The following is a 14439-nucleotide window of genomic DNA, read 5'->3' on the forward strand; positions in this document are numbered from 1 at the left end:
TGACATGTTTCCGAAAGAAAAGAGGAACGCAAAACACACCCTACATCTACCTTGACACACATCACGAGTGAGCGGGGGGGGGGGGGCGTTGACAGGGATGGAATGGCTATGTGAGCGAGGGCAGCGTTGTGACGAGGCTCGGGATCTCACACGTCGTCTGCACACAGAATCAGCGCTAACTCTGTTCTGTACAGCTTCCCACCGTCTGACAGGGCCATGATAGCGCTCTTATACGTGGGAATTTTGCTGATTTCTAGAACCTTTAAAAAAAACAAACAAACAAACAAACAAAAAATCTTTTACTCTTTTTGGCACTGTGTCTCTCTCTCATCCATCTTTCGCTAAACTATCACTTGATTATGTTCTCCAGCAAAAGAGTTTCATCTCTCCTCCTGAAAGCTGTTTCAGAAATTTATGAAGCAGTTATGCTGGGGGGGGGGGGGGGCATAAATACACAATTGTACCAGATGATCAGACATGCCTATAATTCAGTTTTAAAAGGCAGCTGTTATGGCCTCAGTTTGGAAACTGAGAAAATATGTCATTTTTAAGAGGAACTGTAGGCTAGCATCAGCATGCAAACCGCATAGAAAGAGCAAGAGATTGGATATTTGACTGATGTTAGCATGTCTTTATATGACTGGTCAAGGAGACTATGTGTGTCCTTATGAAATTGGCTCAAGGCAGCAGATACAGCTCATGGTGCGGCAATGTCTAAACAACGTTCCTCTGGATACAAGAATAAAATAAAACTGTCACATACATCCTTCAGACGCATGAGATTTTGGAAGCTCACCTTCTTGTTCTTCTCACACAAATCTTTGAGGAGGGCGTCCAGCTCGTTCTCATCCATGTAGCCATTCTTGTCCTGAGAAAAGGGCAGAGAGAGACTGAGGCAAGAAGAGCACAGATGTGTGACAGAATCTCGGGAAACTTAATGTCACACCATTTTAGAATCATTTCCTTTCATCTCTGTTTAGACATTAGAAAAGCTGCGTTCTCTGCGGGAGAGAAAGAGAAAGAGAAAGCGTGGAAGCATTGAGGATTGGTTTTTCACACCAAGTCAATGCAATGACATGCTTTATCTCAGTGTGTGCGACTAAAGAGAAACAAAATAACGATGGTAAAGTCTCTCAATGATCATCTCAGTTTGTACATTTGGAAAAAAAACTCTCTGAGACGTTAGTGCCTGTGGTAAATCTGAGATAATGCAGTTGAGTGAAGGCTTCACTTCCTGTTTAATGAGGCTTTTTTTATGCAGAATATGAGGTGTAGTGAACACCTGATGTGTGCAGTGTCCTGAAGGCTGGTAGCAGTGATATTAGGAACACAAAACTAAACCGTGACAATGCTCATTTGCAAGCGGTAAATGATATGGCAAAAACAGATGGGAGCATAATCTGGAGCAGTATTCAGCCAGTGTTTTTTTTTTTTTTTTTCTCCTGAATAGCACTATGGATATTTGATTAGTGCTTGCGCCAATATCCCTGTGTTTTTTATTTGATACCTGAACCTACCAATCTATATATATATATATATATCTCAGAAATGCTGCCTTCAACAGGGAATTCAGCTTACTCCCAAGGTCACAGAAATCATTTACAGACAAGCTGTGGCCACAGCTTCAAAGAGGGTTAGGGTGATACCCAGACAGAGCATCTTCTCTGCATACTAATAAACAATGCTTTCAATATCTTTGTCCCATGGGAAACTCAGGAGCCCCTCTGTGGACTGGATGGACATTCTTTAACCTAGAGAGACTTAGATTCAGTGCAAGCTAAACATCTTCTGTGTATTATAGCATTGTGAGTCAAGGACATTTAGAGGTCGTTCCAATTAAATAAATCAGTGACTTACCTGATCGTATAATTCAAAGATCTTGTTGAATTCTTTTCTGTCCATTTTCACTCCCTGGTGGGAAGATTTGAAGACATCTGTGAGTTTCTTATTCCAGTGGCTAATATGTCTAATGATTAAATTTGAATATCAGCTGACCTGAAACTTAAGTAAAAAGTTCTCTTGATCTGGCAGTAGTCTGTTGAAATAAGAGAATCTTGCTTTGCTTAGAGTATTAAGACATTCTTGGTTATCATTTTCTTTTAATGAAAAATGAACATTAATGCAGTATTGCAATACAAGATTGACAGTTGCACAAACCTGGCCATTTCTGACAGACACAACTTCCCATCGTTGTTTGAATCAAACATTCTCAGCTGAAAGAAGAGAACATCTCAAAAGCATGAATGCGCTGACTCACTAAACTAAGGCACTAAACTCAGCCATGAGATCAGAAGCCCTCTTGAGACAGATGCTAAATTTTTCAATCTGAATTTTAACAGAGTTGTGCTCACCGTGGTTGATGTGTATTCCTCTAACTTCTTTTCATCGTATGGTCTCTTTGCCCTTTGAAGCAGGTCTTTCAGAAAATTCTACATTCAAAGTGAAACAAAGGTGATTGTTGTCATCTTTTTTTTTTTCGCTCATCTATTTATGAAAATTCTTGGGTCAACGTGTTAAAACAGCAACAAAATGCAAGTACTCATGGTCGACCCAGACATTTTCTCTGTTTTTACAGACACATGGCACTGAAGAGCTGCACTGCCTATTCAGCACGAAGGCCGCATTGCAGAGTTTGTAATGCCCTTTTAACCCTGCTGCAGATCTATCCATGAGCTTTCCCAAGCAGAAAAGGGCTTGGTGGTGGCAGATTGCCCTCATTATCAAGTCACTGACTGAAAACCCCACATCTGCTCTAAACTGATATTTTTTAAGTTGCTATTTTAAATTGTTCTAGTTGTTTCCGGTCACTTTGCTTCGTCCCCTTGAGGAATGTGCACAGTGTATCTACTGTTGTGTTCAGAGGGGGAAAAAAAACAGACCTTAAGATAATCCATTAATTCATTCCAAATAAATTGGGACTCAAAGACTTCAGTCTTAATGGATTCAATGCAAATGAGTTTCCTGACATGAAGCTGACATACAGGTCTACTTGGATGAGATTAACCCTGTCAAGAAACCAGCACCTAGAATTCTGATCCAGTCACCAGTTGTGACTTGTGCTCCATGTGGCATTCCAACCTTAATTATTGCTAACTTCCTTTTGAGCCACTTCATAAAGGTCAATGTTGAGTGACAAATCAATAGGGAATCACTGAAGCAGTAGCTAGTATTTAGCTAGGTTAGTCCCCCAGGTTTATCTGTCAATTACAGGAGCAGCCTAAAACAACATAGCGATTTCATTTTCCAGTCTAGGTATGCTTGCGTTTTATGAAGAGAGTTGAACTCTCATCACAGTTCAGAGTCTTCAATGTTATTCCTACAGCACTTCTCCTCACCTTAAGTTCATCAGCTTCAATGTAGCCACTGTGATCAGCATCATAATTTCGCCAAGCCTATTGGGAAACACGGAACTTCATGTTTGCACTTGATATGATGGATAGAAAGTGTCAGAGACATTCCAGACAGCACAGTTCAGTACAAAGCAACTTCTAAGTAAAGTGCACTCTTAAAATTACACAAAGGAAGCCATGAAAGTCACAAATACACAAACTTTGTCATGTTCACTGAAAATTGAAGCTGCAAAGCCATCTGGATTTTTTTCCAGAAATGCCTTACAGCAAATTAAAATCTTTATCATCTTGAGTGTGTCCTAACCTGGACTCTGAGGTCCTGTACAAGGTCTTAGATATATAGTATGGAAGAGACATTGTAACTAACCAAATATAACTGCATGGAGCATTCAGTCTTACCAAAAACCTGTTTTAATGTATCAACATGGATATTAAAATGGACATCAGGGAGCGCAAAAACATCAAATTTTGTGAAACAAATACCTCCATAAATTCTGCACAGGACTTCAGCTGTTGTCTGAAAAATAATAAGAAGTTTTCCTCTGTGGGCAATATCTGGACTAGCTGTAAACAAGGAAAAGAAAGACAAAATGAATAAAACAATCTTGAAAAAAACATGAAAGAAAACAAGTTCTCAACTGTTCTGCAATATGTTTCTTGGCTGCTACAATTCCTGAAATCCTGGCAAGTGTTCACACCTTTTTTGTAGGTGAAAATCAGCAAAAACTCTAGACCTCCAGCGTCAGATTTGAGTAACCCTATTTATTCCTCCTTCACTGTCATACAATGAAAAGGTAACACTGTATGAAAGCTGTATGAAATCAACTTCAGTGTTTATTTTACCTTAATGCATAGAATTTACATTATATGCTTTTATTAATATATAGATACATATTAAACTTTAAAAAAAAAGCCACATTGTAATTACAGCAAGTTAATGTACCAGTGCCTTATTCTCTGTGGTCATCAGTATGTTGTAAATGACTTGATTATCTCTTCCGGCAGTGGTCTGTGGTCTACCATCAGTGCTCAGTGGTTTGAGACATATAGCTTTTGATGCATATTTTTTCAATGCTTATCAATGCAACTCCATTTATTTGCTTTAGCCTCTTGGAGACATATTTAGAGACAGAAAATTAAAAAAGTACACCAACCACGAACATGAATGCTTTTTAACTAATGTTTCAAACCTCACTGTGTTTGATTCATACCAGCATATTAAGCATAGTATATAACAGTCCTAGTAGAGCCAGTACGTAAGACCATAAATTAAATACACTGGTACTCGAGGGTTCACTCTTTCTCTTACTGGCCTACATGTTTTGAGGCCAGACTTCGCGAGTTTTTTAAACTCAATGTACAGCTGACATACCAATAGGCCAAGGTTGTACAGTAGTGCAAAAGAACTTGCATATCTTGTTCAGGTGCTCTTTTAACCCCAAAAGAATCTGTTGTCATAGAAATGTCTCAGTGTTTGAAATGTTAGTAATCTAACTGATGATGATTTGAGTAGTCTCTCTACTGTCCTTGGTTCATGTTTTTCTCCAGAACTCACAGTTATGCCCTAACTGATATCACTTTTTTTAAAGGACTATGTCTGTTTGAGAATTACAAAGATATTAAGGCACCTTCCCACTTACCTCAATAATTCCTATTTTTCCATCTGCATTTTTCTCATATTCCTCAACAAATGCCCTCATTTTGTCAGTTAATTCCTAAAATGAAACAAAGAAAAAAGAAAAGAAAACAGAAAAAATAAATATTACATTCCAGAATTTTGTAATGGTTATGTTGGTAGAGTAGGTTTTGAAAGGGGACTGATGCAGTCTCTTCACCATGTAAGAGTTTCCAAAATTAATCAGATATTTCAGTCAATTGTGAATGCACAGGAGTTCTAGAGGGGAAAAAAGTGAGTGACGAAGGTGAGAATCTCCATATTTGCTTATCCAGCAGACCTCATTGAGATTCCCCAGGATATACAGTAAATCATTGCAAATTAGACTACAATTGCGTTGTCATCTTCACCCCTCCGAGCACAGTCCTGATTGAGTTTTTGCATAGGTCATTCCATTCCCGTCTGTACAGATACAGGCGCCAAGCTCTGGTTACATATGCATAGTGCACAGCCAAGCAAAGCACTGATGTACTACAGTTTTGCAGAGCACACACTGTCAATGCAAGTATCAGTGGATAAGGCTGATGAGACAAGGCATACATCAGTATTAAATGCTATGACATGGCAAAATTGAAAACGTGAGTCTCGTAGTTCAGACCTGATGTGAGAGCCTCTTCATTACGTTTCTAAGGTAATTCCACTCAGTTTCATTAACTGATTGTCTATGCATTTGTAGAAATCACTGACAGATACTGGTCTCAATCCATTACCTGATGTTTTTGACCCTAACTTTCTTGCCATCCACCTTTCCCTCCTGTTGCTGGATTACGCTGACCTTATTGATATTTGCACCTGCTTATCTGGATGAATAACGATCATGATATTGCGTAACCGTGTATCACATCTGATAAACACTGAAAGCTAAGAGTGACAGACTGAGCAAAAAATCTATTGATGTCCCTTTGTGATGAGAAAGGATGACTTTGCAATTTGCACACAACTTCAAGGACAATAAGGAGCAATGTTAAAATCAGGTCCATCGTATTACCTTATAACCCTGACATCATATATCTATTAAAACATAACCTGTCTCTCAAATAATTCTTAATTTCCTAAAAGAAAAAAAATCATTCTTATTAATTTGGTCACTGGCCACATATTTAAACTGTGGATGACTCTATGTTTCTGTCAGACATACTTCAATTTTCAACAAACCAATGACACTTCTCTAAGAGCATTAATCTTCCTCAGCCTTAATGCATTTTCAGCAAAGCACCATCTCTCAAGATCAATCAATGAAAGCAATATGTTGGTTTTGGTAGAAACACAAATGATAAATGACAATGTCACCTTTCAAAGTGACGTTGTCCAAAAGTAAATTATTCCGCGGTGTCAGCTACTCACAAACATCCACAGCACATGACCATTTGATCTGACTCAATCATTGACATTTTCCTGCATTCCACAGCATTTGGGCCTAAAGTTTAAGGGTGAAATTGACATATCCAGACATGTCAGGGAGAACCTAAAGATCTGGAACACTGCATCTGTGCTAGAAGCTCCCTCATTGATCTTATGCAATAGAATTAGAGGTTGCTGACAAGAAAAGGGTAGCTCCTGACCATGGGCATTGCTGATGACAAAGGCTTAAAAAGAGGGAGAGCATTTAAACGTCACTGAAGCTTGATAAGTCTCTGAGGAATTCACCTCTGAATTTTCTGTCGTGCACAGCAGCTCCACTTACTGAAATTTAATAGAGAGCCTCAACTGTTCAGCCCATTTATTGGGCTGGTTCAGATTCAAAAATCTTTCTGAAGGACTGCCAATAAAATTGGAAAATGAAAACCACTCCCATCAAGTGGGTGAAGAACATTAAATTTGAATTTGTCAAATTAGGGACCACTCAATGTTGAGTGATGTCTCTCCATATTTTACAAGACTTATCTCCCCATTCCCGAGTGTTTACCTAAATGTGTTCTTAAGAACAAGAACCTCAGTTACTCCTGAGGCAGTAATCACAATAATTACAGCCCATTAAACTGTTGGCTGCTCACTACTGCAGTAGCCAGCACTTATGATTGCAAGACATTCAGAAAGCTGTCCGTACTCTTTATCATATTCAATCTTGAAAACTAATAACAATGTATGATTTCTGACATAAATAATATATAAGCACAGCTCAAGGACATCATTTTGCTCCTGATCAGAGAGTAAACACCACTGATTGCATGAATTAAGTCACAATATGTTTCCTCACCAGCAGGCTATTTGAAAAGCTATTTTCAGCTTGGTTTGACACTATTACCTTGGCCTAAAGACTAACAGCTTATTAAACTCTGCCAAATGTCACAAACAATATTGAGCTGTTTTCATCTAATCACAAAATGAGGCAAACTGAAAAAAGCAAAACCCTTGCATAGAAGTTGCTCAGCAACACCCATCTCTTTGAACTGAGATGTAGGAAAATCAAGTTTAGTGCTTGTGCCCTTCAAAAAAAATTGAAAAATTGAAAATTTCATGAGTAAACAACAAATGGAACTGAAATGAAGGAAAACACATAAGATCAGTACTCAGAAATGATCAAATCAGTATATTCTGAGTGCCATTTTAATAGGGCATACTTTTAAAAGCAGCAAAGCTATGTGTTTATATCAGGCCTATAGTCTTCAGCTACACTGAAGTAGGTAGTTTATTATCAATGGCAGTAGAGTAAAGACAGCTAGAGCAAAACCTTATGATTTTCTGTGCTTTCCATCCATATTTACGAGAAGGGCAAAACATATAAACACAGCTGCTATGACGAACAGCCACATCTGTGCCATTCGCCATCTTATACTGAGAAGTGAAATAAATACTGCACAATGTTACCAGAGCGTGTTATAGCACTGGACAATTAAATCATGTCCATCTGCCTCAGTCGTTACTGTACATGTCATCGCTATTTGCGCTGTAAGCCAGCAAGCCCGCTCTATCGTGCGAAAAGTTTGCCACAATATGACCTTAAAGACAGAAATTACAGGGACTGGTAACATTATGAGAATAACACTTAATCTACATCAAATTTTGCTAATCCATGTTTATAAAATTGCGCGTTAAACGCATACATGCATACATACAGACATACATACATATATAAATGAGCGGTTTTGCTTTAGATCGGGTTGTCTTTCATGTTTTCTATATTTAATCAAAGAAGAAAGAGACACTTCCCTATTAAAAATCGTATAATAACCAAGTGTTATAGTTACATTGGATTACACATGACAACGGTCGACTAAAGACAAAACAGACAATGCAGTTGGCATAGAACTGGACACATTCAGCCACCAAGGACATGACATCACAGCTCAAACCAGGGTGTTATACATGTTATTTGTGGTTCTAAAACAGAGGAAAACTGTCGACTTACGAGTCCTGCTTGTTTCCGAGCTTGTTGAAGTTCTCTGATAAAGTTCTGCAACTCTTTTCCTTCGATATATCCATTACCTGAAAGGATATCGCGAAATCAGTCAAATACAGTACAAATGAAAATATGTATGAAAGACAGATATTTTTAAGTAAGCAAAAAATGGAGAAAAGTTTGTGACGATTGCTCATCTTTATCAAGCGAAGAAAAACACACAATATCAGGAAAAATGTGTATCTTCTCATATTTTTTCACAATTTTATTGCACATGTATAAATTCATTTTCATCTTCTGTCATTTGTAATGACTATCAACTACTGCCGTGATGTAAAGAAAAACGTAAATGATTCAAAACGAACACTTCTGAAGTATGGCTATAACAAACTCTATGGATAGCGCACTCATAATCAGATGCCCAAAAAGACAAAAAGAAAAAAAAATCCAATTTGCGACTTTCTCCTTCTCCCAAATCTTTTCACTTTCCAGAAATCCCACAAGCCGCGTTAAAAGCAAGCAAATTACCATCATTGTCATAATGATTAAAGATATCCAGGAACTGTGAAGCAGATATCTCAACTCCTTGCAGGTACGCGTTTGCCATGGTGCCAGCGTTTCTTGCAGACGCTCCTCCTGATGCTCAATTCGGACTGGTTTGCTTTGATCTGAAAATCTCCGTATTTAACGCTGCACTATTGCTCTGATCCAGCAACACTGCCCTCCCCTCGGTGTAGGAAGCGAAGCCACACGGCAGCTCACCTCTGTCATTGCGTGCCGCAGGTAGAACAGGCTCACGTAAGTACGCACTGGGGTGCACGAGGATGTGAGAAGAATGTTAATGAATGCATGAACCACATGCTTTAATTTCAGAGGGGGGGAAAGCCTGACGGAAAACAAATTGTTTCTCAATGAAGTTCGAAATGTTGTGTGCGCAACATCAGAGTTCCAGTGGCATCATTCTTACAATTGAACATGCAGCACACGCACTGAAATGGGTGTCTGTATGAAAGATTACCTTGAGTTTGACTTCACATGGTATTGACACTGTGCTTCTAGTATTTCAGACATATTGCTTTCCCCCCTTTTCACAACATATCTGGGTGGCCCTGTGCAGTTTAATACATTACTAACATAACACACAAACATTTTTTTATATACTGACCTGTGATGCACTGTTCTTTACACAATATGGTGAACAAGCTGTAAATCTCAGCAGTGTTTTTACTGCACAGACTTATTTTGTTCTAGCGGTGATTTATTATATAGAAATACAGGAAGATAGCAGAAAGCCATAAAGCACATGCATTTATTGAAGCTTATCTCCTCACAAGCTCAGCTTCAGTGACTATGAGAATAAAGCTTGCATCCCCAAGTTTCTGTTCCCAGTAAATCTCTCCAAGGACATTAGGGGCCAAAGGGAACCCAGAAAGAGAAATGACGAATAAGCAGCTTATCCAAATCTTTTCATATGGAAGCAACATTAACTGACGTTTACAAATGAAAAAATAAGAAAAAGAAAATTTAGTAGGAAAAAGAAAAGCAATAATATGAGATGAATTGTGAACATCTTGAGGTTTTGGGGGGTTTTTTGTGTAGGTTTTGAATGCTGTCTTTCTTTTCACCAGTCAGTATGGTATGATGCATTATTCTATGTCCCAAAACAGCACTGTGTGACAGGACCTCTCTTTAAGTGTTTTTAGAGGAGGTTTGTATGGGTCAGCAACCTTTATTGCTTTATGACATTTTTGGGTACCTGCTGTGAAGAGGAGCTGGCCTATACAGTCAACGACCAAGTAATATGGACAGCATGGGAAATCAGACAAAATGATTACTGAGACTTTCCATTAGAGTATTTGGAATTTTCTCTCATAAAGTCTCATTGACCGTGAAAAGATGAGCAGCAATATTCATTTTGGCTGACACTGATAAAGAGCGGTTCATTCATTTTGTATGGACCAGGTCTTTTCACAAAGATTTTTTGAAGGGTTCATTATAAAGATCTTTTTTTTTTTTAAGACAATAAAAATTTGATCCAAACACATATTTATACACAAGGCAAGACTTATTATATGACACAGATGCACTATTTTAGTGAGTTAAAAAATTGTTCACATAACATATTCCCATAACTTATGTATTTACATCACCTTAGAAGTACCCTGTAAATACAGCAGAAGTTCTAGGTCATTCCTCATAGTTAAAGAGGATTCAATGAGCACTCATCATTAAGTAATGTGGATCAGCTAGTTTTCATTCAAGACAAATTTACCCGTGATCATTACTACTGCCATCTTGCCATTTGATGATTATTACTGTGCTATGCAACTTCATAATGTCTTTGACCCATTTTGTGGCAAGACAAATCACTTTGGTGGGAGAGAAGGGAAGAGCTAATGCATCAGATAGACCACAGTGTTAAAAGAAAATGTTTCAGAATGTGCAAACAATAATATTACCAACAAACACCTCTTAACAGTGCTGTTGAAAGCATAGCAAAGCACTATAAGCAAACACTAATCACATTGCCCTATGAAGAGAGTTTGTGAAATGCTTGTCACAGGATTGTAATCACCTCATTTATTGGTTTGTATTTCACATAAGCTATGATACCACTTTGGCATGAGGTGTTATGTGGTTTAGCATAGTACATAAATGAACAGGTCTCAGCAGTCAATCATAACTGTGTGCTGTACTTACATAATTTTAGAGTGCATTATGATTATGAATACAATTGTTTGTCGTAATTTTCCTAAGTAATCAGTTGTGCTCTTGTATGTATTGGCAAACACAACAGAACAATGCCCAAAAAAACACTTAAAAAATGAATGTCTTGGCATTGTTCTACAATGTTTAATAAGTTCATATACATATCCATTACGTTTGTCTTTGTAAACACCAGGTGTCTCCAAATGTTACCTACAACTTAATCACTTTCATTTAACATTATATGCAATGCATTGTATCAGGTAAGGCATGATGGCACTGCCATTTGAGAGTTATCTTATGGTAGAGACACAACAAGAAAAACAGAACGTCTGACATCTGATTCTGTTGTGAGTTGTGAGAAAGCAGTGAAACAATGAAATGAATAATACAACTTTGAAAGAGGAAGATCCACATAGATGAACAAGTCAGAGCAGGCAGAATACGTGGATTGTGAATTTTTGGTGTGAAGTGCATTTCAAGTAAATATAACTGACTATATATAACAGTACAAATCACATATTTTTACAGCCCAATCCATATGATAAAAAGAAGAACAATTTACCCCATATATACGTGCCTTGACTATTAGTGAATGGCTTTTCTTTCTCATTCTTTTGTTTTGAGAATGGGCACCTGACCATTGCAGGCGTCTAAAGATACACTGGCATATAACATGTAAACCCCTGTAGGATGCCAGTAAAGACAGAGAGCTTGAGAACAGCAATGTTGCAGTTTAACAGACTTGTTTGTATAGAGTCATGCATTGTTTTACATTGCAGGCATCACCAATCACTCAATGGTCCTTATTCTCACACAATGCGTTAGCCCATTATGGTTCAAGATTGTGTGTAATAGCGCAAATCTAGTTCTTTTCTTTTGACATATGCATGAGTGAGTGCAGAGGGGAAAAAAAAACCACAGTCCATATGAGATATGGAGAATTCATGTTCTTTTCAACTCTATTCCCTATTAGTGCTACTACTGCATATAAAACACAGCTATCAGAATTTATCCTAAAGCCTACTCCCCAGCTTTCAATTTACCTGCAAGAGTAGGTGGTAAGATCTAATATTGTTTGTAGAGTATTGTAGAAAAGGCAACGCTTTGATTACTTCTTTTCCTGTTAAGGAGATGCTGGATGCTCTTCTTCTATTTTGCTCTGTCTGATATCCAACCTTTATCTTTCGCCTCTTGTTTGTTTCCATTCTTTCAGAATTCCAGTACATTAGTTCAGAGAGATGTGTAGTGACCCAGGTGATAATTGTTCTCCATATGTTTTTTAATGAGGATCACTCCAAGACAAATGGGTTCTGGCTTAGTCATGTCCTCTCACCCCACAGGTAGGAAACAGACAGCCAGCTCCCTGGTCAAACACACTTGCATTCTCAGGGGTCAGCAGAAGGTTCTGGCATCTTTCTGTTCTTTACAAGGATTTAGGGTAATGCTTACGATATCCATTCTAAGTTTAGGAGGAAAACAGAATATTTCAGCAAGAGACTATAGTGAGGGTACAAGAGAATATTTTGACAATAGCCATTGTCTGCATTCATTTTCATTTTCAAGCTCTGATGTAATCTAACAACATAATGGGTCTAAATTATGACAGGAAAATTTTCTCTCTTTATCTTAGTCTTTGTCTTAGTCGCTGTGTTTTTTGTTTTTTTTTTAAATCCTCAATTTGATGGCCGTGAATATCAATCTGAGTGAGAACGGAGACTGCATGAGATAATGGCATATGAACTGATAACATTTTCTTTTTATTAAGAAAACTTTTAACTATACAACATAGACACAAGGAGCTACACATACTTCCATGTTGCATGAAGATATATATAAATTCAATATGCCTGACTTTCCTTATAACAGTAAAAACAGTGATATCTGAGTCTACTGTTTCAAGCTTTGATGGCGAGACATAAAAAATAATAATCTTTAAAAAATAATAATAAGTGAAAACAGCCGCAAATCCCTTTTTATGAATCCATGGGCAGTTAAGGTATTCTCCACAGCTTTTGTTCTCTACCACTGAGTGATACCAGACAGTGAACATGTAAGGAAATAAGAAATTAATATACTCGTTACATTTGTATGTTAATCTGTCACATAGTGCTCGTGTTTTGTTCATGGAAGACATCATTAATTAACACTTGGATAGGACTGTGGAGTAACAGAGTGCTCCTTAGAGGTTAAAGACAGAGTGTACTGAACCTGTCCAGGTGTCAAAAACAAAACAACACTAACCAGGGGAACTGATGGACAATCTGTCATTGTATTAAATTGGCAGATAGGTGTAGTGTGAGCTACTCAACATGAGGCAGATCAATATGAAACACACCAGCAGTGCTTGGTTGTGAATGGCGCTATTTCACAGCTTAACTAGTCAATAGGCACACAACATGTAAACAACAGATCCACTCTGAGCACCTTCTCAGGGATCATGAAAGCAGTATGCCTATATGATTTAAAAGGATTGTCAAATATGCATTTGAATTGACAATTAATTTCTTTTGCCTGAAAAAAATGTGCTCTGCCTTACTTTGTTCTTGTGGCCGAGAGCCTTGAGAAATACAATAAGACATGTTGCCTGGGGAGTCCTGTTTGGGCAGAGTCCCTCTCCCTATAATCTCCACTCTCTTTCCCTGATGATCAGGTGCCTATGCAGCTGAGGCTAGATTATAGCCGATATTGTCTGCTATGTGCAGTGTTATATTGGATAATACTACACAACTTGTGCTTTGACAGAATCAACCTGTATCAAATGTTTTGAAAGAACAGCCTCCTCCAAGATGAGACATCACCCACCTTGACTAATATGTCTGCCATGGAAGATTGTAAGTACTTGGACTTGGACAAATTGGGAGACAAGGAGAGAATACATATAAATTATCTTTGAATATGAAAGTTAATCTTCCATATCACATAACACTTAGACATGAAAATTGGTGTCATGATTTTTCACTGTAATGAGGGATAATTATTCTCAAACAAACCACACTCAGAACTTGGATTTGATTGTAATGTATTGCAGATATGTGGATTTCACTTAGGGCAAACCAGATGAGAGAAGATGCAAGAAATACTCTCTAACACGGTCAGCTGGTGAATAATGGACACATCTTATAAAATTTAATCATTTTAACCACTGCATGGCTAATACCAAACCATAGTGCAATTCTCAACTCATTATTCTCTGAGGGGTGCATTTCATGCCCTATAATGATGCAGTGAAGCTTTCTTCTCGTAAAGATCAGTATCAGTGTGAGTTTGACCTGTGCTTTAGAAGGAGGTGGTGGGTTGGAGGAATTTTTGATTAAAGATTTAACTCAGCCCAGAACAATAGATAGGTCATCACAATCTTCTGCACT

General features: G+C 37.9%; 1 protein-coding gene across 1 annotated transcript; it reads right to left on the reverse strand.

The window, feature by feature from the left end:
• Positions 1-146: 146 nt before the first annotated feature.
• calb1 (calbindin 1) lies at positions 147-8972 on the reverse strand. Its single transcript, XM_030782696.1, has 11 exons — positions 8894-8972; positions 8375-8451; positions 4991-5065; positions 3834-3914; positions 3336-3392; positions 2352-2429; positions 2158-2213; positions 1996-2035; positions 1858-1911; positions 797-868; positions 147-260 (listed from the first exon to the last, which is right to left on the reverse strand). Exons 1-11 carry the CDS (start codon positions 8970-8972, stop codon positions 147-149), a joined length of 783 nt encoding a protein of 260 aa, XP_030638556.1.
• Between the last annotated feature and the right edge of the window lie 5467 nt (positions 8973-14439).

This window comes from Chanos chanos, chromosome 8, assembly GCF_902362185.1.
Source record: "Chanos chanos chromosome 8, fChaCha1.1, whole genome shotgun sequence".
In the NCBI taxonomy this organism is placed as follows: domain Eukaryota; kingdom Metazoa; phylum Chordata; class Actinopteri; order Gonorynchiformes; family Chanidae; genus Chanos; species Chanos chanos.